This window comes from Pezoporus flaviventris, unplaced genomic scaffold (assembly GCF_033815535.1).
Source record: "Pezoporus flaviventris isolate CSIRO_AGI_PZ_B2104156 unplaced genomic scaffold, CSIRO_AGI_Pfla_v1 ptg000014l, whole genome shotgun sequence".
Taxonomy (NCBI): domain Eukaryota; kingdom Metazoa; phylum Chordata; class Aves; order Psittaciformes; family Psittacidae; genus Pezoporus; species Pezoporus flaviventris.
Genome location: NW_026892562.1, coordinates 1,002,364 through 1,029,691, shown reverse-complemented (window position 1 = coordinate 1,029,691; position 27,328 = coordinate 1,002,364). Strand labels below are relative to the sequence as shown.

At 38.9% G+C, this 27,328-nt stretch overlaps 1 protein-coding gene across 1 annotated transcript; it reads right to left on the bottom strand.

Annotated features, from left to right (window-relative positions):
* TPCN2 (two pore segment channel 2) lies at positions 1–27,040 on the bottom strand. The gene is made up of 25 exons (XM_061453102.1): positions 26,239–27,040; positions 24,091–24,152; positions 22,755–22,831; positions 22,106–22,283; positions 21,311–21,427; positions 19,405–19,511; positions 18,448–18,520; positions 15,486–15,585; positions 15,127–15,192; positions 14,655–14,719; positions 11,711–11,808; positions 11,300–11,381; positions 9,877–9,963; positions 8,771–8,890; positions 8,428–8,487; positions 8,213–8,341; positions 7,558–7,607; positions 5,926–6,025; positions 5,655–5,726; positions 3,848–3,921; positions 3,403–3,493; positions 3,203–3,285; positions 2,039–2,120; positions 1,055–1,140; positions 1–334 (listed from the first exon to the last, which is right to left on the bottom strand). The coding sequence occupies exons 1-25, from the start codon at positions 26,336–26,338 to the stop codon at positions 256–258; spliced, it is 2,238 nt and encodes a 745-aa protein (XP_061309086.1). The 5' UTR covers positions 26,339–27,040; the 3' UTR covers positions 1–255.
* Between the last annotated feature and the right edge of the window lie 288 nt (positions 27,041–27,328).

The window sequence follows — 27,328 nt, the reverse complement described above, 5'->3', positions numbered from 1 at the left end:
GCTGCAAAACTTTGCTAAAATCACAACTTAAAATCAAATCCAATCAGCAAGATTCAGATCTTTCACATTAAAAAAAAAAAAAAAGAGATGAACCAGAAATAAAACCCTCTTTCTGCAGTGAATTGCCACGCCAAACCTCACATGCTGTCTTACAAGCCTCTCTCCTAACAGCACCTCCCAGAAAATCTGTTCAGTTTCTTCCAGCTGACAACCTCAAGAAAACAGAGGTCTAAATAAGTCAGTCCTTCCCAGCAGTCACCTACACAACCGCAGGTGTGGATGCTGGTGCAGTTTTTCCATCAGCTCTTCCTCTGTAGGTTCTTCCAAAACATCTCTACAAGAAAACGCACGAGCTGTTAGGGGCAGCAAAGCAAACTTCTCAGCATTTATTTTTGCAACGCACATACTGAGATGTAACATGGGCTTGTTTCAAGAATGAAACAAGGAATTAAAGTTACAATAAGTTGATGCACCCTAAAGATGCATCTCTTTGCATCTTTCCTTTGTGATCCATCCTTCACAGATGTGTCATGGAAACCAGCAGCTGTTTTCCCGTAAGAAGCAGGGAAGCAATTTCCTGCACACAGTACAATACAACTGAAGGTCAGGAGATGTGTTTTCCTGAAGAAACTCCCAAACGAGAACGTGTTCCCAATGCTACTGTTGAACATTCAATGTGCACCAGAAGTTCCATTTATGCATGATCATCAAGTATCAACTCACCATCCACAATTTCCTAATAAGCCAACAATGTGCATCATTTTGCTCATCTTCCCTTTTCTTCTCCCTCCCAGCACAATTCCCCCCATCCTGTCCACCCAGTACCTCTTCTCCCAACATGCTATGGTCAAAAACCATATGAAGGTTAGGTGACCAAATCAGCTGAAGCCAGGCTAAAGTACTTACTGTACTTTTCGAAAGTAACAGATGACACAGTTTGCTTCAGAGGGAGGAAACAGAAGACAAGCCTTTTACCCTCTTGCAGCCAGCCCACTCTCTTTAAAACAGACGAACATCAAACACTAGATCGATTATCAAGCTCATGTCAACTCACCTGAACATCAGATCAACTGTCCTCTGGTATTCAATGTCTGAAAGAGGCTCTCGATGACAGCGACGGTCCCACTTGTGAATAAAGTTCTGAAGTGTAAAAAGAATAGGGGAAAAAAAATATAAAGGCTACTTCTGGTCATATCAGAACAGAGGTTCTATTAGGTCAGTATGCTTGTGGGTAAGGCTTGGGACAGGGTGAAGTTTGACTTTAAATGCAGAGTGTCAGAGCAGTGATTTATTTGGGCATATTTTTTGGCTGCTTTAGTAGAGCGCCTCTTGTTCAAGAATGAGATCACTTTCTCTTCACACACTGGCAGAACAGCAGAGCAAAAACAGCCCTGCTGCCTTCTACTCTTAGCAAGAATTCTCTCCCCAGGAAAACTGTGTGAACTACCCACATGAGTTCACCTGCTTGGAATTTTTTCCTCTTATAAAAACCCAACCATACATAAACATACTCCTAAATCCAGACATCACAACTTAAACTCAGCTTCTGGTTTTGTCATGTTCCCTTATCCACTTTGAACTACTCTAACAAATCAACACCTAGGGAGTACACAGACAGCTGAGGCAAAGAAAGGGAGAAAACCAGTGACATCCTACTCTCCTGCTACAGAATGCTGCATCTTGGCTATTACAGCAAACTTAGGCCACAGCCTTGCAGAAGCAAGCAGGTAGAAGACTTCATGGGGTTAGCCTCCAGCTAGAACTGAAAGCCTTTTCTGAAACACTCATGGGCAAGACTAAGGCTCCACATGAGACTCGTACCTAAGTTACTGTCTAAATATTTGCCATTCTTCCTACAGTAGTAAATTTTATTTCTCGATGCAGATGAGCATCTTCAAAAGAAATGTGCATGGTCTTAAGGTGGGATGAAGTGCCCTCTACAGGTACTTTCCCAAAAAGTTGTCTGGGTTCTTTTCATTCTCCACACAAATCGGAACCTGTCTTTAGTATCTAATACCAAATAAACACATTTCCTTACCTCTAGAAGTAAAGCTACAAAGAGATTAACCCAGATGACAGAAGAGATCAACCACCAGGCTACAAAATAGATTTTTGCCCACCTGAAATAAAGTAAAGTAGGCAGTAAAGAACCTCAGCTCGAAAACAACCAGAGCCATGAAAACATATTTTTCCTTGAAATATAATGTATAATGAATCTTAATGTATAAGGAGGTCTGGGACAGAAAAATAAAAAAGTCTTAGCCTTTCATTCTGTTAGCCAAAGAGACTTGCTCCCCCCATTTAACATACCTAACTGAAGCCTGAAGGGACAGAAAAGCAGCTCTAGTAGAAACTGTACTGGATCACAGCAAAAGATCCATCTAGGCTAGTATCCTCTGAGAGTGGTCAAAGCAGAAGTGCAGGAAAGAGTGCAAAATCATGGCCAAATACCTAAGATGCTACCTCCTAAGCGCTCTCCCGCCCTCCAGCCATTTGCAGTTCAGAGATTTCTTGACCTAGAGGTAGCTTCCACTAACTGCAGATCCCAATGGATTTCTCTTTCACAACCTGTGCAGTCTTCACCAGACCATGTTTAACCATTTATCACACACAAGATGTAAATGAGCACTCCACAACTTCACTATATGCTGGGTTAACCAGCCAAGGACCACTGGAACAGCTTAACCCAGAGACTAGCCAGTCTTTTCAAACATTCCCATAAAATAAATACCAATGAAATACATGTCCAAGATTTTAACTCTACAAAAGATTGTTCACCCACAGGGAAAATACAGTATCAGCCCAAAATGAATTAGTGATTCGCTAATATCTCACTTCTGTGAGATTGACTCTACAGAGAGCACCACCCATCCAACACGTTGCAAGTTTATAGCCCGCTTAAGTCATCCACTACTGTTTTTTTTTGGAACAAGATGACTCCCAATCAAGTTTCCAATCCCTTCTACACGTGACAAAGCATTTCATGGCATCCAACAAGTACCAAACCAACCATCAAGTTACTCAAGTTAAAGAACAGCCATGAAGTATTAATTTCATTTCCTGTATACCTGAATTGACACAGAAAGGTAAGCAGGACCCCTCTTCACAGATGTAGGAACTGTGCTATGTGTATAATACTTGTTCAGTTATTTTATAAGCTAGATTTATAGAGGACTTCTTTAGTATCATTACTGCTACTTACGGACTTGAGTATCTTGAAAACGCTTCCAGAAAGACTTGCCAGTTGTTCACCACCATCACATCCCAAAGGGTCACCACTGCTGCCTACACAAGTAAAACAGGAGTTGAGTGGCTATATTACACACCTAAGGCTCAGAACATGAGGGGAAAGGATAAGCAGAGAAGGGAAAAGGGACAGACTCCATCGGTGATCAGACTCACAGCAAAGTCATCAAAGTTGTTTGGCCAATATTCCAGCTGTTCATAGGTCCCACAGTGCAGAGTCCCATTATCATATGTTGTATTGATAGCACTGTAAGAGAATTACAGGATGATGTGAGCATAGCTTTCTATGTATTAGACCTTAAAACCAAGATTCTTCCGAGTGCCTTATATAAATTTAAGTATCTCATATGGGGGAAAAACAAGGGAAATAGTTCAAGTATTTAAGCTACAGAAGGGTAAAATTTCAAGCTACAGATAAGCATTCTTGTAATTCCAATACAGCAAGAAGAAACAGAAGGAGCAACAGCTGAAAAGTCTATGTAATTCAACATTAAAAGAAGGGTGACTCCAAGCTAAAAAACAACAAAACCAACCAGAAGCAACTCAGAAATATTGAGCTGCAGATCTGCTGAAAAAAACAGATTCAGAGTGGTGATGTTACCTGATATTTCCAAAGGGAACAACAGCACCTTTAAACAGCATTATACCAGATATAGCAAACGCATAGAAAACCACCTGGAAGATATATAAGTAGGTATTAGATTTGAGTATTTCTGTCACTAAGCAACAATGCAATTAATATGGAATTCTCAATGTCTGTATTAAACAGTTTGTTCTTCTTTTTAATACCCTATTTAATTTTCAGTTGTTAAAACATATTAGATCAATTTACTTTACCATCTATTTTAATTTCCTGTGTCTCAGAATGATGTTATTTTGCTTTTAACACTGCAGAATAATGACTTAAAACCAGTACCTATATTCCTTAGGACTAATCTAAATATCTGAGGAGCTTCCTGCTAGATTCAGTGAAAATAAGCTTCAACTAAACTTAACCAAGAACAAAGCTAAGTATTTAAATTTACATCAGCAACTTCTTTAATACATTTCTGTATTTTGCTACAAAACAAACCCAAGGGGGAAGTCTGGGCACAATAGAAGAGGAACAGCCCTGACTTATGAACCACTGCACTTTGAACACTATTGGAGTAAGTTGAAGCTGACATTCCACAGCCTGCCAGAAGATGGGGTATCTGGCTTGGCAGTAATAAAGGTAATTTTATTCTTTCAAAAAGATTATTTAACACACTCACTGCTTGAGAAACTAGGTAATCACTGACTTCCTCAGCACATGTTTCAGGCTAACCTTATGAAAGATGCTTTGAGTCAGCAAGTAATGGAGTCAGACTTCAGTATAAGCTCAGTGACAGCTTCCACATAGCCTCAAGTAAAAGCAATTTTACTTTAAATTAATGGAAGTGGCAGATCTGCCTCGTGATTGGTGCAAAACTACAATTCACACTTCCAGCACTAAGGATAACTAGAAGCAGACATTTAAACCATTTCATAAGCATTGTGTCTTACATATATGGATAGGGACACCTCACTGAAACATGCTATTTCCTAAAAATAAAATCAAGCCTATTACTACAGGTTCATGCCATCTTTCTAGAATGCAATTTAAGGTCCCTGCCATCCAAAAAAAGCAGAGATTACTAGTGACAAAACCAGCTACTCTGGGTAAATTGCATGCTAAGTATATAGACTAGAACAACTTTTTAGACAATACTAATACAAGGCAAATCCTTGGCCTCTAACCATTACCTCAAATTAAGATATCCTAAAAAACCCTACAAGCAACAGAAAAACTACCCAGGCACTTATTTGCTCTACCAGGAAGACAACGTTGCAAAGCCAGAAACTCAAGAGTTGGGAAATGGAGGATTTCTGTAGTGGACATGTTGTGATCCACCCTTTAACCACACATACACATATTCTACACAGCTACACCAAAAAAAGGATAGCAGAGGCTTTTAAAAATCATGTCCAAACATGCCATCTCAGGACCTTGTCAACTGAAAAGAATGTTAAAGCTGTTTTGCTACTTAATATAACATAATCAAGCCAGAGTAAGGAAAACTAGGCTACTTTTCGCACTGGATTAATTTTTATCTGAAACTAGCCTATCCAGCCTGAGGCAGGCACTCTGAGGAAGTTCCAATCTATTTTTTAAAGGCACTGCTAAAGGAAACTCGTAACTGAGATACTGTCACTGTGCGCAGCCCATAACAAAACAGTAGTTTGTTGGGGCTTTGCAAGACATGCCCTAGAGAAGAACTGGTTGGTTAAGGTGCAATTATGACCATTCACGGTTATTGTCAAAGAACTTTGTTTGCTTTGGTGATGACATACCCTTATTACACTGCTAACTATAAGAAAGGAAATTACAACCTCGCATCATGACTTACCACAAGAATTCCTGCAAAGGCTCTCAAGTTTTTTACCAGATCCAGCAACGTAGTAACAACCAAAGCCATGAACTAAAACAAAACAGAATTTTATATGCAAGACAGGGAAAACTGAGTTTGTGAGGTGCTGTGCAGCAGTCTGGAGCAGTAGTTAGAACCGAGTTATAATCCCACTCAGGTGCAAGAGATTGTTACATTATTTCAAAAGGTTTTAACACATTTACAGTTTGACCCACAAAGAAGTGAGAAGCGCGGAGGGATAAACACACACCTTCATATTAGGAATAATCCGCAAAAACCTGAACACAATTAACATGTTCACCAATCGCACCATATCCCACAGGGACAGTAAGCCCATGAACTCGGGTCTCCTAGAAAAGACAGAATAACAAATCAGAGAAACAGCTCATGACAGAAAGACACAGTAAAATCTGCTCATGCAGGTAACTTTAAACTCCCCACAACTTTTGGTTAATTTACTCAGCAGCAATCTCAGCTACAGTAAACTCTAATAATTGATGAAGAGGTCCATTTAGCCTGGGCTCTTAAATATGCATACAGTGCTCTTTAAAGGGCATGTTTGTACTAAAATACTTGCATAAGTGGCCTTCCTTCTGCTGGGGGGGGTGCAGGGACCAAAGGGGGTCCTTTCAGAAAACAAAGCAATACAAAGATATTGCTATAGTGAGATACTGAGGAGCCTGCACAAAGATGTGCATTAATCCTTCAGGATATGCTTGGCTGAAGTTAGAAGTACTAATTAGAAGGCTGTCTTGACAGCCTTCTTCCCTATATTCACAGTCCTCAGGTGATACGCATGCACTTCAAATGTCAACCTGAGTTTTAACAGACTTTTACATTGGCATGCTGGATGCTTCTTTGCTGGAAAGGTGGGGGGATGGAAGATGTTAATGGAAAAGGTCCTTCATAACACAGATCCTAAATCATGATTTGTAGCATTAGTATCTTCAACTCTAATAATGGAAGAAATTATTTAAGACAACATTACATAGACCACATTCTAGAATACAGTCACATATTAGTCCTGTCCTGAAGATGTTAACCTACAGACCAAGCAATTACCACCAGCACACACAAGTACTACCGGCGCTTCAAGATACTATTATAGAGCAAACAAGTGTCTACAACAGAATCAAAGGGCAAAAATCAAACCCAAATATAAACAACCAAAAGTTAGGTTAATAGTTAATGCCATTAGACTGTTAGCAGCTAATATCGAAGATTCAGGAAATCTTCCCGAAGCCCTTTGCTTTCCTCTTTCATTGTGGTGGCAGTTTTCAAGTTTTAAGAGACAAAACAATGATTTTTATGCTTGTGTTAACACAAACAATACAGGATAGGTATCCAAGAACTACCTGAACTTAAGAAAAAATCAAAATATAACTCCTTGCTAATGTATTATAAATGGTTTAAGTCCGTGGGAATTCTTCTTCTAAATTTTACAGCACGAAACTCAGACTTCAAGGGGTTTCACCAGCTGTTCAGGAAGTCGTAACTGATCTTATAGGCAATCCAATACTGAAACATACTAGGTTAGCTGGTTGTGTACGCTGTACTAAATTCTCACTCCTGCACCTTCAGTAAGCATAGATCTGCTAACACTTCATTTTACATCAGACTGCAAGTAATACAAACACATCCTTCTCAGAGTAGCTAAAGAGAACTCTAAATTTCTTTTTTAAAAATTTATCATTTTCTTTGACTTATCCATATTGCATGGCCAGCAGCAACTAAAATAGTGAGAAATTCTCCTAGGTTTGGTAAATTAATGCCTGCACTGACAATCGTAGTGTCATGACATGAGTGTGTTTGCACTTGTGTTTATATTCCCCTGACCCAACCCAAACAACACACAAAGTGCAACAGTCCAGAGATTACGTACCAACCAGGATGAGGAAATCCATATACAGCAAAAGTTGCAACCTCCAAAACCTTTATTTAGGGAAGAAAAAAAGGCAAAGCCTTAATTTGTAATTCTGAATTTCAAAAGGTGCGTAAATTCCTTCACAAGAAATACCTTCAAGAGCTTTAAACAACTAAATTCACCCACTCTGAAGCACTGAAATTGTCATATTTGACTAAGTATTTACCAAATTAATACAACACACACACATCATCCAACAGTGACACATAAAAGGACATACAGCGCATCATTCACCGTGACTTTAGCCATCCGCCATATGGGTTTCAGGTTTTTACAAAATAACAACAACAAGAAGATAAAGAAGAATTCAGGGGGTTTTAATTCAAAAAGTGATTTTTAGCCATGTAATTACTCCAAGAGCTGAATTTTTCTGAACAACATTTAAAAGGTTGGTTATAGGAAAGCTCACCTTTTCCATGAATGTAAGAAAAGCCTACCTTCAGAAAGGAGACCTTAAGAGAAACAAATGTTCAAGCCATTGCAAACCACAACACTGTCTTATGATGCTTAGCTGAGCATATTAGTGTTGAAGCAAAAGCAATCCCATAATTCCTGCAGTTCCTAATCATCCTAATCAATAAATCCAGGAATACAGAAGTCAAAAAGAACTTACCAGCAAAATTACGGTCAGAAGTCCATCAAATCTATTGCTTGGGTAGGACAAGTATCTTTTTAAGCCCATTGCTAGGTTTTTTAGCAACATTTCCAGCAGATAGTACAGGATAAAGAAGCAGTTGATAGCCTTCACCCCCAAAAAATAAAAATAAAAATTAGAATTACTGACACCTCAGGGAACAAAACTAACTGTAGGAAGATGTTGTATCTTACCCCCAGGAAGAAGTCATCTCTTTTGGATGGCTGCTTATCTGCATCCATCACCAAAACCACCTAAACCAACAAGAAATATTCTATGAAACCACCGTTTTACTTCTGTAGATTTTTGAACACAAAAACAGTTTTTCATGCTCTGCAGAAATCTTTTAAATATCTATTTTTTGTGTATTTTTTTTTAACTGCAGGTATTCTCTTCTTAGACTTGGCATGACTAAAGCATGCCAACATGGACATTTGTAAAAGTGGTATTAGACTAAGGAACAACTGAATTTTGTAGCAAGGAAAAAAACAACAATCAAACAACCCCCCTCCCCCACATAGACACCCTTTTACTTACACAGATAGAAACAATGTTTGCAAGGGCTACAACATTCCCCAAATACCCAAAGTAGGGATGGCCAAAGGCAAACTGCATTTTCTGCATAAATTGTGATTGGTACTCCGGACTGGGAGGATGCTGGAAAAGAACACAAAGGATTTGCTAAGGCACAAAGCATAAGCATTTTAATGATATTAATAATAATGCAGGAAACACACATCTCCTCTCAGATTTAAGAAACAGACATTTTCAAAGCAAAACTTAACAGTCACAGGCTAATTTTGACATTTTAGTTCAAAGATGTTTTCAAGCTGTGGCTATGAGCAGCAAGAGATCATTTCTGATTAGCAAACGGGTTGACTGTTATAGTATAATACAAGATAATGGCAAAGAAGGGAGATAATCCAACCTCTCTCCAATGCCCCAAGCATCTGAACTGAATACCAAGCTACTAATTGCAAAATTCCTACTCTATTTCTCAACAGTTTATCTCCATTAAAAGATTCAGAAGTCTTAGTTACATACAAGCAGAGAAGAGAACATTTCCTAACCCTTGAAAAGTTTGATTATTTTTTTTCTTTCTTTCCCCAAGTGGAGAATGCATTCTGCGCATCTTCACCTGAACACTTAGAGAACTCGCATTTCATTTTTCAGTCAGGGACCGGAGGAAAGACTTTGCCCGAGTATATTTAAGTGTTATCCTGCAAAGACTAATATATAGCAGAGATGCATTGCTTTAATGTAGGAGTGTCACAACAAGACAAATTCCTCACATTTCACCAAAACAAGTTTACTACAGAGGTATTCATTTCTCCACAATGCTTTTCGGAAAGTCTATGACATAAGGTCTAAATCCTATCCCCCATTTCCTTGTAATGAATCTTCCCAACATAAACAACCATGCTTTTTGTATATTTAACACTATCTAGCAACCATAAGCCAATGCTAAAAGCCCCCAAAGCAATGCTGCTTGTGACTGTAACAACAATCCATGAGCAACTTCAAAAATCAGTAAGTTCAAAAAGTTGTGAAGTTTGCTTATATGCTTCATAGCAGAATACCATCACTTACATTTGTGCAAGACCATACTCAACTTATGACACTTATGATTGTCAGATACATACTTGCTTAATGGCATCTTTGTCTAGTTCTTCAAAGAGCTTCTGAAACTGGGCAGCTGACAGCTGGTCACAGGAGCATGTTTTGAGTGACTTCACGTGAAAGAGAAACATTCAAATCAACAACTGCAATAGATGCATCTTCAAAGAGTGCCAACACTCTCAGACTATCTTAGAAGTCCAGGAATAGAGATGTAATAAAACCTACACCAGGTATTAGAGTGAGCTTCAATACTGATTTGCTTTAACACAAAATTGCCACATCATGGGATTTTTCGCACCCTATCTTCCCTCTCCAGGATCACGTGCTGGTTAAGACTGAGCATGCTCTTTTGATGTACTTGAACTTTTAGTGTCATCTAGTATTGCCATTATGTTATGATCCAAAGAATTAAGATACTATGTCAATTATCACTGTTCTGCAGAAATTACTACCTGAAAGGATGGAGTTATTTCACACACTAACATGATAAACACTTCCACAGCATGCTAAATGCTAACTACAACTGTAGCACACACAACAATAAAAGAAATGGAGAAAAAACAGGCAAACTACAAGAAGGAAAACTAAAACCTGGATTTGTGTAACTAATGCCATGGACAGCTAAGGATAATTACAGGGCAGAGGCGGTATTTTCATGCAACTCTGTTTCAACATCCCCTACCCCAGTCAACAACCATCAGAAACAATGCATGTGTACCTCTTCCAACCTTCACATTAGAGGCAGACAACTGCTTATGCTGTAACTGTCAGCCTGGAATTGCCAACTCCTTTTGACAGAAGATTTTACAATATGGACTTCAAACGACACAAAATGTTGTTCTCAAAAAGCAACATCACTTTCAGATACTTTTTCTGAAACCACACCAATAATGTCAGCATCTCTTGATAGAGCTAAGTAATTTCTCTAGTCCCTGCAAATCATGGCATGAACTGCAATGTTGATTAAGTTTTCAGTTAAGCAAAACCACCCCCTCTGTACCCTGATACAAATATTAATACCTAGAGGGAACAGCACAGCTAAAATCCAATGAAAAAAAGATGTTTTCAAATGGTAGAGGGAAGCTTCTATAGACAGCAGTTCTAGAGCACAGTGAGAAATGCCTCACTTAGAAACTAAAGCAAACAAAAAAATTAGCCAAAAGAAGAGTTTTCATTACTCTGCACCTCTCTACAGGTGAATGCATTCCTCATCACACCAATCAAAGTAGCAGCAGACTTCAAGTGAAATCACTGCCTGGACACTGGTTTTCTTCTGAGAGCAAACACTGAGATGGCCCTCTGCTCACACTTGAAGTAGCATTAATGAAACTGAGCTGAAAGCTCCTACATCAAACAGTGTGATTAAGGAAACTTCAGTTTCTACAGCTGTCTCATCACAGGGTTTGCTAGCCACCAATATAAAGGCTAAGAAAATACGGTTCTTACTCTCATGATGGCTTGCTTGCAGCGAGAATCCATTTCAACTTTCTGCAGCACTTGTAGTAAGGCCCCAATGCCGACATGTAACCTATTGAAAATAAAATAGAGTGGCCCGAGGAACAGGTAACTGTCTTGATGGCAAAAACAGCTGTTCCAAATGCAGTCCTGCTGCTTCTGGCGCTTTTTTGGGTTTTTTTTTTTGAAAAGCAGATAAAATTAGAAGTAAAAAGGAAACAGACCCCATAGGAGTCCCAAACAGTGTGTTATAAATACCCAGTTAAAGAAAAAAAATGTGAGATAAGCAAACTGACATTTTTCCAAGACAGGATTTTCAGTAATTATACTAAATAAGATGATAAAAAAAAAAATCTGCTCTTTTCTCTTAAGTAACCTACTGTTTCAACATTCTTCACTTACTGTTGTGCATTAGTAGGAGTCTCTCTGAGGGAAGAAAGCACTTCAAACGCAGCCCGGATTCCCAGTCGCCTCCTGAAGAGGGAGGACTGAACTGATTTCTGGACAGTCAAAACACCAGGGGAGACAACTTACTCACACTTGTTTAAAGGAAACCCAACTAGATGATATAAGTAAGACCAGTAAATTATTTGCCCGGCTCTTTGGCAGAACCTACTGCAAGCCTCAGAAAGAGCCATACCTGTTCAACTAGAGCAATTTTTCAGGTAGGAAAAATACTAGGGTTTGTTTACCTGCTGCTAAAGTCCCCATTATCAGCCACTAGATCTAGCTGTCTAAAGATGAGGACCAACCAGACAGACACTCCACAGTTTAAAAGGAATACCATGAAGAGTCATGGGCCGAAATCAGCAAAGCTCACTCCTATACTTAAGAAGAACTTCAGGAAGATCAGGGCTACCCAGCTCCTCATGCAGTGCTATGACTTATGGTCAGAAAATATACCGATCCTCTAGATTTACGATTAGAGATGGGAACAGGAGACTTCTCTAGGCCTCGCTCCCCTCAAGAACTCCTTGTATAAGAAGGAAGGAAGCAAGCAAACAAGTCTCTGGAGGTCAAGTAAACATCCAGGTCATGGTTTATTTTTAATTCTGGATTGACACGCCAGTTCTCCAACTCCAGCTTCTTGCCAAGCAAAAAGAAAGCCAGAGCCACAGCTTTTCATGCTGCTTTCCCTCCCCTCCCCCCCCCTTCAAACTCAACTGCCTTATTAAGAGTCAGATTATTGCATACTCTCACATGGGAAAGCAAAAAACTGATACAGATTTTTCTTAGAAGAAACCAAGAAGGAAGAAAAGTTTACAGGAATTCCTCTTTGTATGTATTAAACACCCCTCTCTCACAAGAATTCCTTTTCTGTAATACTCCCTTAGGCTCACTATCCAACAAGCATTACATTCTGTCTGTAGCATTACCAAAGCAGCTATTATTTCACTTTTGCCCCCAATCCCTCAACTCCACTCCTCTGAAGGACTGAATGAACTATAAGAGTATTTATGTAAGAAGAAGGAACTATAAGACTATAGTAGAAGGGAAAAGAAGTAACGAAGGAACTATAAAACCATATGTAAACAAAGGCAGATGATACCCAAAGTCAAAGCTACCAGTTTCCCCTGACACTAAACCTGAAGGAAACTATAAAACGTAAGAAAAGACCAGCTGGAACATACACAACCAGGAACCACTGTTCATTCCAAGCTACAGAGACCCATCCCTATACTGGCACAAAAGGAAAAAATCTTAACCTACAGCCCAGAGGTTTAGCTGTCAGCCTCCAATGTTTTTGCACAGCATTACCCTGACTCAGCTTTACCAAAAACATTGCTGCTGAGCTGTGAAGTTCTCTAAAATATGCAAGAAGAAAGTAAAAAACAGAGGTGGAATTGAAACTGCTGAAGAACTCAAGGGGGGGGGGGGGGAGAGATCACCATGGAAGTTACAAAGCTTAAAGAAAACTCTCAAAACACTTTGAAGATAACACCACAGAGAGATTTGGCCTGTTCCGAGGAGCAAGAGACCAACAGCTCCTCTTTTGACTGATGGCTGCCTGACCAAAGATACAGCTGTGTGCCATGAGTGTGATGAACGTTAATACTTAGCCTAGCACTGTGTTCTTTCTACTAATCCACCATGTATGTTAACTGCTAAGTAGCTGGTATGTGCCTTGGATGTTCTGTATTCATTGCTGGAAATAAACCCAGTTCTGGAGATATCCGGATGGATCCATGCAGCCAGTCAGTTACTTCTTTTTGGAATAACAATAGGAAAGTCACAAATTTAACCTCCTGCATGAAGTACATTTTACTGGAAGTAACTGAAATGATTTTTCATTTGACTTACTTTGTCCCTGCTTTCCAAAATATTCTTACCTCAGCTCATTAAAATTCCTCCCAGATTGTTTAACTGCACTATCTTGTATAGAAACAAAAGCAATTACACTGTTTCCTGCTAAGGGAATCCAGACTGCACTCCCAGCTGGAAAATAGACAACTCATGTACATAATGCAACAAAGCACACTGCACAGCTTGTTAGTAAAGGAAAAAGAACTTTTAGTGATGATTCTAATTGTCACTACAGATTGCACACTCCTTGAACAACATGCAGAAGTACACTTACTTTGTCAGCTTCTACTTCTCTAACATAAATACCTGAGTCAAGAGGTCATTACACTGTACTTCAGAATCACAGTGCACAAAACGGGGGAGAATCATGAATGACCAGGCACCTTTCAGAATCACATTAAAGTATTACACGAATAACTGGCATTGCATGGACAGTAAGCACAGGTTCCTTTTATTTAACACTGAATACTACCAAGAATATCTACTATGCCTACTGGCAACTGCTCTAGTAGAAGTCAACCACAAGGCTCAACTCAAGTCCATCTTTCAGTAGCAGTAGACTGCCTTAATCATTCTAACGTCACATCCACCCACCATAGTAAGGATGAAGTGAAAAATACCAAACACAAATACGTTTTAGTCAGCAATTCCGTTCTACTGAAGGTTTCTAATGCTGTGCTACTCAGAGAAAATAAGTGCCAGGGTTTGAACATTTAAATAGTACAGCAGGTTTTCTTCCCAGAGGCCAAGTCTAAGTTCCTTGTTCACTTGTCCAATTTTATAATAGTTTGGGGTATTTCCCCTCTATAATATTCAAAGTATATGGACGTATACAAGCAGGTAATTTTGTCACGGAAGGGGTATCAAGCTACAGCAGCATATAAGGGAAAAAGTATCTACATCAAAGAATATTTAGTATCTTAAAACTGTATCTACAACCAGGGTGGGCATACTGCTTTAAAACACAGTTGAAACTTTTAATACTCAGGGCTTCACAGTTTAAAGGTTATGGTAGAACAGAAATTAGGAATGCTTTACTCACCAAAAGGTAACCTCGAAACTGGTTGTATATTATTGCTGTAAGCAAGTTCATTAAAAATAAGTTGCCTATTGGAGAAAAAGAGGCAATAATTATAAAAATAAACTGAAACTTCTTTGACAAACAGATATGTACATAGTAAGTCGGATGTAAAACTTAAAAAGGATTAGTCTTCTTCTGGTTGGTTTCCAAAATTTTTTTCATATCTGAATATGCTGTAAGGTATCCATTCCCGTATCACCTGTTGCTGACAAAAACCCAAACCAAAGTACCTTCCATGAAAGTTATCTCACAAGCCACTACGCAGTAACTGGAGACACTACACACACACACACACACACACACACACAAACAAAAAACAAAAAGGGGGGGAGGGAATTTTACAATTAAACTTTCCTAGAAAACACTGTAGCTGGCATGCACAAGTGTCAAAATTAAAGTGCATTTAAATGACTGAGGGCAGGAGGCAGCTTACCTAATACAGTGAAAAGTATGAAGAAGATTGAATATGCTCGATTCTTAGCATATGCAGGAATCATCACTGTAGAAGTAACAAAAAAATATTTAATGCTTAAGATAAAAACTAGATATCTCTATCAATTTTTGGCAATTGGTAGAAGCTCTTATATAGCTCCACTTTAGAGATGCATATAAAATTACACCAAAGGAAAGGCAAGAAACAAGTTACCAAAGGCATGAAAAATGTCTACATAGCCTTCCTCTAGCTGTGCTAAGAACTATCAGCTGAAAGAATGGTTATAGTAGTCTGAAGATAACCTTACTCTATTATTCTTTGAAAAGAGATACAAAAGTTACTTCTGAAAGACTGCTCACCATCAGGATTATTTGCAGTAGTCAGCAGGACCAGCAGGGATGTCAGTGAATCTGGCAAATTCCGGAAATACCCCACCCACTCCTTATCCTGCTGGCCATCCTAGTCAAAGAGATCAAGAAACACCAAAGAATCACTCAGATTGTCTTACCAAAGAGGGGAAAAAGAAATTTTAAATATATCGATCAATCAATGTCTTCAGAAACACAATCACATCTGCCCCATGAAAAAAACATGAGAAAAGCATAAAAATTAGGACAATGTGTAAGAATACAGTGCAATCACTTCATTTATTAACAGTCATTAAAGAACATAAGGAAGAACAGCAAGCTAAGACAGACACAAGAAGCTCATTATAGAAATTATGTCTAGCTAGCACCTCAGACACAGGAAGAACAGTAATGTCACAAACAATATAGAAATCTGAAGCCACCCCTGATATAAAAAGCATCACCTCTTAGCCCGCAAGAGATATTAGTGTATTGGAGATACAAGGACTCCCTAAACAATCACATAGTAATTCAGTCTCAACTTACATTATAAAACTAGCATAGAGTAGTCAACCCTGAAATGTACACTCCAGGACTACACTCCAGGATTTGTCCAGAAGTATAATACAGTTTGAGGACAATATTAAAATAGATTTTGTCTATACTGAAGAACAGAAACAAAACAGCTTCCTCAGTAATTAACAGCTGCCTCAACAACTACCATGCTGCAAAGGAATCCTCCCTTTACATTAGAAGCAACTCTCAAACACCTGCAGCCCTACTAGCACACTCACTGAGGAAGAACTGTGTCACTTCACCTTTGACTTCCAAATAGGAAGCTTAACATCCTCTGCATTAGTTACTTGCACAAATGTTACTACCACTACTCCGAACAAAGGTTTTTCCCTTTCTTCAGTTATGCCCTTACATACTCAGGGGGTTTTGTTTAATTAAAGTAAGATCTACACAGAACACAGCCAGACAAGTTTTAGGACTCTCTTCAATAACATACTTGAAGGTGTACTTAAAAGAAGAAGTGCAAGGATAGTCCTCATCTTATCTTAGATGAAATAAATATTTACACAAGTAAGATTACACAATATAAAGCAATATGTTATAACTAGAATTAGAGCACATTTCAGGAGCTGTTGGGCAGCTAGAAAACAGGGAACTGTTCTGTTTTCAAGAGAATAAAGATTCAAAATTCTATGTACACTATCAATAAAAAAAATCACATAGCACTTAAACTCCTTCATGGAGGAGGGGAGAAGCACTGCTATAGCACCCAAAAATTATTTCCAAGTACTTTAGTGACTAAGGTCATCAAACTTATTCTGTGGCTCAGTGGTAGCAACAGCTGATATGCTGAAGCTCGTATTTCATCATAATTTTCATCAAAAACCCACTGGGAGGCTGATCTTGGATCATTCACCTATTTATTCCCCCCCCCCCCCCAAGTTCAAGCAGAGACAGCTAAAAAAAGATGCAAACAATACAAACATTAATCATGCAGCACAGAACAAACAGCCTTTGAAACTGCGGCAATGACAAAAAATGTACCTCTAGAGGACATACACAAGACAATGCAAAATCTATACGCATGAATTTTACTACTAAATTTTCAGAACTTGCTTCCAGTGTTTTGCCTTGTTAGGTACTATTAGTTTGTAATGGTATTAGACTAGCAATTCAAAAAAGTAAAGAGACTGCCCTCTAATTTGTTATTGTTCACCCAGATGTACACAAAATTGACTGGTTCAGGTGTACAAGTCATATTCTCATCTGCTGTGAATGCTCATAACTGGTATTAGATGTGACATACAAAGATCAAACAAAGATCCAGTTTGCAGCTAAACAAAGGGGGGAAAACAGAACTGTGCTTTAAAATCAGAACTTCTTTAACATGGAAATTCAAGGAATTTGCCTGTCACAAAGGAAACTAGAGGCAGGCTCAAGTGCAAACTGCAGTAAGAATGAAGGTGCAAAACTGAGGTTAAGGAGAGGACTAATATTATTGAAGGAAGTGTGTGACTAATCTTTGTGCTCAGAGGAACAAAAAGCAAGGACAAAAAGTAAGGACAAAAAAAGATCTGCATGATATATTAACACACAGGAAGATTAGGAGAGAGGCAACATACCAGAAACACTGGGACACGAAAGTGATTTTAACCACAAAATTTCAAATTTGCTTTCTGGAAGCAGAAAGAGGGGGAAAAAATAAACAAAAAACACAGAGGAAAACACAGAGAGATCAGAAAGCCTATCAAGGCATGGCCAGGGATAGCAGTATTGGATGATAAAAGAAAACACAGAAGAAACTAAGCTTAGCAAAAAGCTAGATAAATGAGTGATAATATAAACAAAAAAGTGACAAGATGAAGAGCTTTGGATACAGAACAGCATAGAAGTTTTCAACAAAAGCACAGAAAGTAACCCAAAGGATTAAAATGGAGAATTGTACAAGGAAGCCTCTTGTATAAACAGACTTTCAACTTCTTACCCACGATACTGGCATCAATACCAGTAAAATGCAGGACCATAAAGACGTGAACCACGCTTTAGCACTGAACCATCTGATTTCACCCTGAGCAGCAGAGCTAGACTAATAAAATAATATGCAACAACCTACAGCAAGAGTGAAAGATTTCACCTATGGAGTAGGAAGGAGCATTATCACTTCAGAAGTAAAGCACAACATGGAAAATAAATTCTTCACTAAAAGACAGAGATTCTAACACTATTTTGAGGGGCCTTCTAATGCACACTTACAGAAACAACACTCTACGTGAACACTATGCACACCTTAAATCCCTCCAAACGGACTTTAAACTCATCTAAGTTTGACAAGTAACATGACCTTTTCAGTGGAAACAGATTTCACTAGTTTAATTATAAAACTAGACATGCAGCAGCTAAGTGAGTAAAGAACAAAAAAACAACTGAGATGTATTAAAGCATAAATATCATTGGTTACCTTTGTTCGAGCAAACAGCAGCATGGCAAACATGGCAAAGAGAGATAGATGAACAGCTAAAAGAAGAACAACACTGTTGGAAAGAAAACATATCATATGCATTAATGCCAACTTGATCTTATGCTTAATACCTTTGCTAAAAGTGCAAAAGGATGCTGCACAGAGAAAACCAGGGGTAGTTTCAGGAAGCTATATGGAGATAACAGAAGATGACCTGAGTTTTGATTCAAAGTAAGAATCATACTTGCTCAGGACTCCTCAGCATGAGCTGAGACAGTTGTGAGGTCAATGAGATTTGTTTCTCAAGATCAGGACTACACTTACACACCCCAACCACAATACAACCTGGCTTGCATACACCTTTTATTCTCCTGGGACTTGTTAGTTAAAAAGTTATAGGCATGGACAGCAAGTCTTGTAAGATGTACACATACATGACCCATGTCACAGGAAGAGATCTCTTTCAAAAAGCATCATGCTGTCTTGGTTAAGAACACATCTGTTGCTAAAACCATTTAGAAATTAAAAAGATGAAGCACTTTAAAAATGTAAAGAAAGAGATCTTCTTGTCTGGCACTCATGACTGGAAGACATGTCTGTCTACCAATACCTCCAAGAGGCCTCCTTAGAAAAACAGAGCATAGACCTTTGCCCAGATGATGCCTCAGTTCTCCCCTTACAAAAGGGCTGCATGTAACATATACAGATTTAAAAAAAAACACTCAATTAGCACCAAAAATCTTATCTGTCATATACAGACTCACATCACATGCATTCCAGAGAAATTTTACATATTAAAGGAATCAAAAAGTTAACACAACCTCCATCCACTGCTACTTCTCTCACCAGCCACTTAGCTGGGCAGTCAAGAAGGAAGCTACCCACATGTCACACACCAGAATTCTGAGGGTTACTATATGCTTGCTGTGAAAGAAGGTCTTCTACACTGTTACCTACCTCCCCATTTCAGGCAATGTGCTGTTGATACTTTTTAATGTTTTCTTCATCATAGAAGAATTCTGAAGCAGAAAGAAAGGCCGAAGAATTCTTCTTATTCTCACACTCTGCAAAAGCCAGCAGATCAGATACTCAGTTCCCATTAAGACTAGCACCACAAATCTTTTTAATATAAATCTGTTGAAAACCACTAATACACATATCAATAAAATCAGCAGTTTAACATAAAAAGGCTGTTGCTCATAAGCTCAAACTGTCACACTGTGATCACAAAACTCACAAAAGATTTTCTGTCTATGGGTGCCTCATTAAAAGAGTAAGAGACTGCTTTTAAAAAAAGCACAGTGACATTTCACTAGCCTTATCAGGCCACTGATTATAAACTAACTTTACTGCTCAGTAGACATAAGCAGCTCAAGAGAGGACATTTTCAGATCTTCTGCCAAGGCCCACTTCAAGAAGGGAATAGCAAGCTCCTTTCAATAAAAAGAGATTCCCATTCTGAAAATAAGTGCTTGAAAACAATTTTCAGACACTTTTTTTTTTTTACGACTTTTTACAATTAAAGGGCCTGCTTATTACTCAGCAATTTCTCTCTCCGGCAAGACTCAAACAGGTGATTGCCTTTATCTTCCTTAACATGCACTAAAGCAATTAAGCTGTTTGATTCTTGCATTCAAGACACTTGCCAGCCTTCAAGATATTTCTGTAACTTATCTGCTACTTCAAGTATTTCAGCATCCTGCATTCAGCATCAGCTTTCTCAGTAACAGCAAAGAAAAAGAGTCACTTTCTTCTTTGGTATTTCCTTATTTGTGCATTGCAGCAGTTAAACCGCTCCTTCTGCTACTGCTTTGGATGGAAGGCTCCTGATCAAACAACTTGTTCACTACAACACCTAAAGATTTTACAATCATTTCTTTCCAAATCACTTTCTCCATGTTGTAATTAACCTCTTTCAGCTGCATTATATTTATTTGGCTTGAATATGAAAAAGACATATGCATTTTTCTTATAGTTAGATGCTTATAAGCTTAACTGACATATTCTTTCAGCATTTTAAGATCATCTCTGAAACTACATCACAACCTTGTCAGCAGTGTCCAGTGGTCAACTATGGCCATTGAAGTATGCACAATTACATACTGAGTTACTAATAGTAGCAACTTCATCCAACCTAACCCTGGCTAATACAATTATTTGAAATAGGTTTGAAAGTTGCCTGAAGGCAACAAATAATGGCTTTGACACAAGAACTTAGTCAAGCAGCAAAAATTAGGATTCCTGCCTCACTTCCCAGCATTTTTACCATATTAGTATTTTCTTCATTATGACTGTAAGTGAACAACTAATTTTATGCAGATTTATGTCATAGCAAAGACCACCAACTGGGAGATTGCATTATTCCATAAAAGAGGGCACTTGAAGAACAGCTTCACAAAACTGACGTTCCTCTCAGGACACAAATGTTTCGAACACAACACAAGCTCATCTTAGGAAACAGTTGTTAAACTGTACAATTACCTTTTACTTATATATGTCACTACATAGACTCTGCCATTGAATCAAGTTAAGAACATAATTCTCCAACTGTACAATAAAATCAGTGCTATGCAAACAGAGTTCTCTCTATAGTCTGACTGTTGACAGATTATAGCAGCAAAGCTTTATTTTAGCAAAGAACCCACATCTTCTATTAAGAATCAAACAGAAGCCCTTGAGAAGCTACATTACACCAAACGTTTTCTATGGGTCAGTGTATTTTCCAGCTATAAAAACCCAAAAATGAACCATCTTGCCCTCCTCATTTAACTCTCCAATAAACCACCACCAGTTTGCAGGTTGCTCTCCTCTGCCATTCCCCACAATAAAGCTGCTGCTTGTTTCTGCAGAAAGCAGTTCTTACCTCTGTGCAAAAAAAACTCAGCGAAACTATCCAATCAGCAAGGGAAATAATTAATGTCAGTATATACGCCATTAGCCATTTATTTTTCAAAAATTCTGCCCATCCAATTAAGTAACTCTGGGAAGGGAAAAAAACAAAAAAGCCAACTTACTTTAATAATAAATTCCAATACACTAAAAAATAAGCACCAATTGTTTTTCAAGTATTTGTAGTTTTACGTCAATGCTCATAAAGAAGTCCCCAAAATGAAAACCAAAATACACTGATCAGAGATATTTTCTACAAGAACTAAATAAAGGTCAGTAGAAGTGAGAAGTGTACACTGGCCATGCAAGAGGAATCCCCTGAATGTAAGAAAAATGTCAATTTCATAAGCATAGATTTTCCAGAAATAAGTATCCAAATAAAGGTTCTGTTTCTGACTTTTCATTAAGTTTAAATGAGCTAGCATATATTTGATTACTATATACACCAATTTTTATAACCTAATAAAAGCAGCTAAGCCAAAATCACTATTATTAGCAAAATTTCACTTTTTCCACACAGAGGTTTATATTTCTTAGATTTAAAAAAAAATATAATTTTTTAAATTTAGAAAATATGTATTTTCTAATTTCTGCTGAAAGTAAGGCTTTAATAAAGCAAAGCAACCTCATCATGCAAATCCAAGATTAGGATAACATTTCTAAGGCATTTCCTGAAATATAAAATGGAGAAAAGCCACACTGCCTACACCTACTGATCTGCCCAGTATGTCTGGCATTTCATTCAACACCGCATGAATGTGATGCTCACCTTCACAGATACATCAACTGTGAATACAAGAAAGCAAAGGAGCTCAATGCTTTCCGTTACGCCACATGGAGGATTCCACGCAGGAAGGCGGTATCGTACATCCGATGTGACCGTAAGCGAAGAAGGGTTTTCAATGAAAGCCAAAGCCAGGATTATAGTGATGGTTAAACTCAAAATCCTATTTGGATAGAGATGAAACACAACCCCCCAGAATGAGTCAAAACAAAAACAAAATACTTACAGTAAAGCAATTTTCTTAGAAGTAAACCAAGCTTTATAATATCACATTTAACACAAATGGGTTTGGCAACAATGCCACACTTGTTTAGAATAATATAACTGCTGACCACCAAACAGAAAAAGATACTTGGAAAACTCTAACACACAGTGCTGTAAATCATGCCAACAGTCCATTCACGCACCAGCCCTGTTTGAAAGGGCCATCTACATGATTACACTTTAATATAATTTGTTGCTTTCCACTTCTATCATGTTCACATATAATCAATCCACTTGATTCCTATTGCAAGTTCTTTGAAGGATAAAAGCACAGTTATCTAATTATTTATCAACAATGAAAGATGAAGAATATTTTTTTATTAAGACTTACTCCTAAACAAAAAAGAAAAAAAAAATAACAGGGTCTTACCACTGGCAAGTTCTTGAATAATACCATCGATAAAGCCACAGGGATTTGGAGTCCACACGGTGATTTATAGATCGATACTGAAAGCAAAGCAAAAGGGATAATTCAGACATTATATTCAGTCAGAACCAAAGACAAAGATAAGGTTACCAAAATAAACCAAATTCTAATCAACAAATATCAAGTCTTGAGATAATTCCCGTTTCACAATAAGATAAAGAAATTATTGCATAAGTTATTAAAGTATCAGTCACCAACTACAATAGCTGTACTCTACACGCATGGACTGAGATAATATTGTGTGCTCAGATAATCAAACTGTGTGACAGTCATCTGAAAGAGCCGTTACCATCAGTACAAATAATAGCATCTGTAATAATTCAGTGCCTAGTCTAGGTACTCACCAAAACAGTCCACCTATTATAGCATTCATTCCATTCGTAGATCTCTTTTCCTTTGTCTTTCTTTTCCAAAAAGCCATAGGATGCAAAATAATTCTGAATATTATAGACCTCAATCTATATCTTTCAATAAAATGTGCTTTAAATTTAAGAAAGTACCTGTGATTCTTTAGAATGGGCTCCTCCTCTGTGACTGCTCCTTGACCACTGTTACCCTGCCTTTGCTAATAAATACCCACTTACAGAAAGGGGTCATGCACTTTAAATATATCTGATCCACAGAAATCTCCCAACCAAAAGTAGCAAGAGAATTCAAGAACTGCACTCCAGCATTCCCATTGCCTGCAACTAGTAACTGGGAGATAACAGCATCTAGGAATCTGCAGTAAAGGCCAGTAAAGGAGAGACAGAGAGAGAACACAGACTTCCAGAGACACTAAGTTCAGCTGAAGCAAAAGAGTTCCAGCTTAGTGGCTGAAGCTAGCCTTAAACTCAATCACCTCTTAGCAAGTAATCAGATTTAGAAGCAAATTCCAGAGTTTGCTCAGCTTGTTCTAGCAGTAAGGCCAGTCACTCTCAAAAAAACTAAAAAACAAAAAAAAAAACCTAAAAAAAAAAAAAAACAAAACAAAAAAAAAAAAAACAACTACCCAAACAAAAACTAAACAACCAAAACAAAAAACCGCCCCATAAAACATTATCTCTTTTAGACAACCTTAAAGAGAAGACACTATCTGTTTTACTATGTGGACAAACATGTTTCTCTCAGGCAAAAGGTCACTGAAATTTGCATACCACAGGAATCCTGAATTCTGATTCTGCTTTGTACATCAAGAGGACGTGAAATGTTGGTTGCCTGAAAAGACAGACTCAAAAACTAGCAGAATGTTTGACAAGTATCTAGCATGGGAAATAGCCAGGAAACAAGTTATATTTACCTGTATTGCATCTTCAATGAATACTACAGCTTGGTTTATATAAAGGTCATTAACACTAGTACCTGCAAAGTTAAAAAGAAGAATCATTTGGGAGTTTGGATAAAGCCTACAGCTTTCTTATTAGTTAATATAAGCTCACAACCATGGTTCTCATGACAAATGACACTGTGCAAAAAGCAGAGACACAGCTCCTGCCACTGTGCTCCAACAGTAGCACCCTTCATTAATTAAAATAATCATCATCATGCATGTTTCCGTATTTTGTGAAAAGGTTCTCTCTTACGTTTAGCTTAACTAACTTAGGCAACTAGATTACATGAGTAGTTAAATAGCTGTCAAAAGACTGGAATATTTCTATACAGAGACAAGTCCTAAGTAACAGGCATTATAATAGAGCTTCAACCAAAACATTCCTTAACAAAGCATACAGCAAACTGAAGCTGGAAAAATCAAGACAATAGTATTCTAGGAATTTTTACTTCTGCTTAATAAAGGTACTGAGGTTTACACTGATCTCATTCTCTCCAAAACCAATGCAAATCTCCAGTCACTTGAGAATAAAATTAAATCCTCTTTCAATTTGTCCTGAGAATTATTATTAATGTATCAAACAGATCAAGACACGTAAAGGAGTGAAAGTATACAAAGTGAAATAAAATTATCACCAAGTTAGTTACTATGCAATGTTTCAAAGACCATTACTAGGAAGTCTGTATGAAGAATAAAGGACAATCATTTGAATTCACTTGAAGGACCTTTGAGTAACTAATCTTTTAACGAAACCAACAAGAGAGACAAAGACAACTAAGCCCCAAATGTGAAGGAAAAAGAAAAAAAAAAGGGTGAAGGAGTGGGAAGAGAGAAAACTGACGGAGACAGAGATATGAAAACAGGTGCTACTGTAACCTTCCCACAGAGGGGAAGAGTCCCCAAGAACACTTTATACCATCTTCTCCCAGGAGACAGCAATCACAGACGGGATACAATGAGACAGAATCAGTCCCACTGCCAGCACAATGCGCTCCAGACACCAAGCAACACCAGAAATACCACTTATCTTGCATCCCATATGATTTTATCTTCCACATGATTCAGCAGCATCAGTTTTCCACAAAGACTGCAAACAGTTTTTAAATGTCACCATTTATCAGAGCATGAGCAACAACACAGTTTTGTACCAATTCTGATATGAATCAGAGTGCAAGAAAGACTGAGCATAAACAGAAGACACGCTAGGCTCATGCAGTGAAGATCCTATCTTTACTGAGTCATGACACACCAGCGAGATGAAAAACAAAGTTGTTTAAATGAAGAGCAGCAGTTAAAGGAATAGCAGGAACAGCAAAAAGTTTAGGTTCTGGGAGCACACAGAAAGCCTGGCATTGATCCCAACAATTCTGAAAGGGCAGAATCTAAGCAGCTGTTCTTAACACAAAACAGGGAAATTATCAAGAAATGTTGACTTGAAAAATTTCATTAAAAAGTAAAGACCAACCAATCAACCAAAAAAAAAAAAAAAAAATCCCACACATGCTCCAGGAATGCTATCAAGAACATCCAATTTATCTTGCAACTCTTAGTCACAGCAAGTGACACTTAGTCACAGTGATGAATGAAATACTGCTCAGCTTGGGTGTGCAGGATCTACCAGAGACTCCACACCAGTTTTGACACCAAACAAGCAGGCAACAAAAAGAGAAGGTTCACTTCAGTGACGCGATACCCTGAAAACAGAGAAGCCGAGGTGTCGAACGATCCTTTCCTGAACAGGGAAATGAAACCTCTAACATTTACGAAGGTAGAGAAAAAACTTGTAAGAAACTTTAAGCAAACAACAAAAGAACACCAAACCTTATGAAATGAAAAATAAATAAGAACAATAATCAGCGTGAGGCCAAATCGGCACAAGGTTTGCACCCGAGGTCAGCCAGCCGGGGCTGCCTGGCCGGTCCCTCAGCACAGTCCCAGACAAAACCGCGGGGAGCCCCACGCCGAGACCCGACACCCCGCGGGGTTCCCCTTCGGCGCCCGCCCCGTTTCCCGCGGAGGGCAAGCTCCGAAGGAAGGGCAATAGCAGCGGCGCCGCCCGCCTCAGGCGCCGGCTCCCTCAGCACCTTCCACCCAGCTCGCGCGCCCCGCGGCACTCACCGTCGTCGGCGGCAGTGGCGGCACCGGCCCGCCAGAGCCTCTGGCCCACTCGCCAGGTCCGTGGCGGCAACAGCGGCTCCGCCTCAGCGCCGGCCTCCATCACCGAACACCGCGCTACGCCCGCGCCACCGCCGGGATGTGAGAGCACCGCCCGCCGCACGTGACCGGCTGCCGGGGGAGGGCGGGAACGGGGCTCCTCCCGCCCAGCGAGCAGGCCCACTCTGTTTGGCGCCGGGCGTGGAGGGTACCAAGTCTGTGGTACAAAGTGCGTTTTCTTTACCTGAACTGAGGAGAGGAGACGCCGGGCGTCGTTTACCGTGTGAAATAAACATCGCTCGTGAGGAACTGGAGATTTTTTACCTCACGGCAGCTGTAAATCAGTGTCCTCGGCTGAGCGCTGCCTCAGGGGGAGCTGCGGGACAGCCTGCCGCCGCTCGGGGCTGGGCTCAGGAAACAGAGGAAATAATAGCTGCGTCCTGCCCGTAGGCACATTCCTCATCGTTTACCTTCCTGGCCGCAGAAAGCATTTAATTTGTGTTTAATTACTTAGCCCAGAAGCAACTATATATTTAGCTCATGCTGGTTTGACTGTTAAAAGATGCTTCACTTTTGCTGCTCCCCCCCTTTCCTCACGGTCCCCTTCATATACAATAAAGCTGCGATTTCAAAGGAAGATGATTTTACAACTACACACTTTTCTGTCACATGGTGGGAGCTGTGGCAGCATAATGATGAGCAGGAAAGTTTATCCATCCCTCACTCTAGTGTTCTAACCCAAGCACCAAAAGTAGGTGCATCCTCTAGTTAGCGGTGGGGTAGTTCTTACCTTCAGTTAGTTACACAGCCAATGAGTCAAACACCAGTTTTACACGGACATCTAAATAATTCACCCTTTTTACGAAGCTTAAGCTAAAAGGAAACCTCCATAACATGACCTTTATCATAATAGCCATCACTACTAAACAGTGAATGTCAGCAGCTACGTCTTACATTTATTTCCTGTTCCCAGCGCAGATAAAATAGGAGTTAAGTGTTGATAACGGCTGAACTAGGGGCTACACACTACAGTGAAAAATTCAGAACAGTAAAA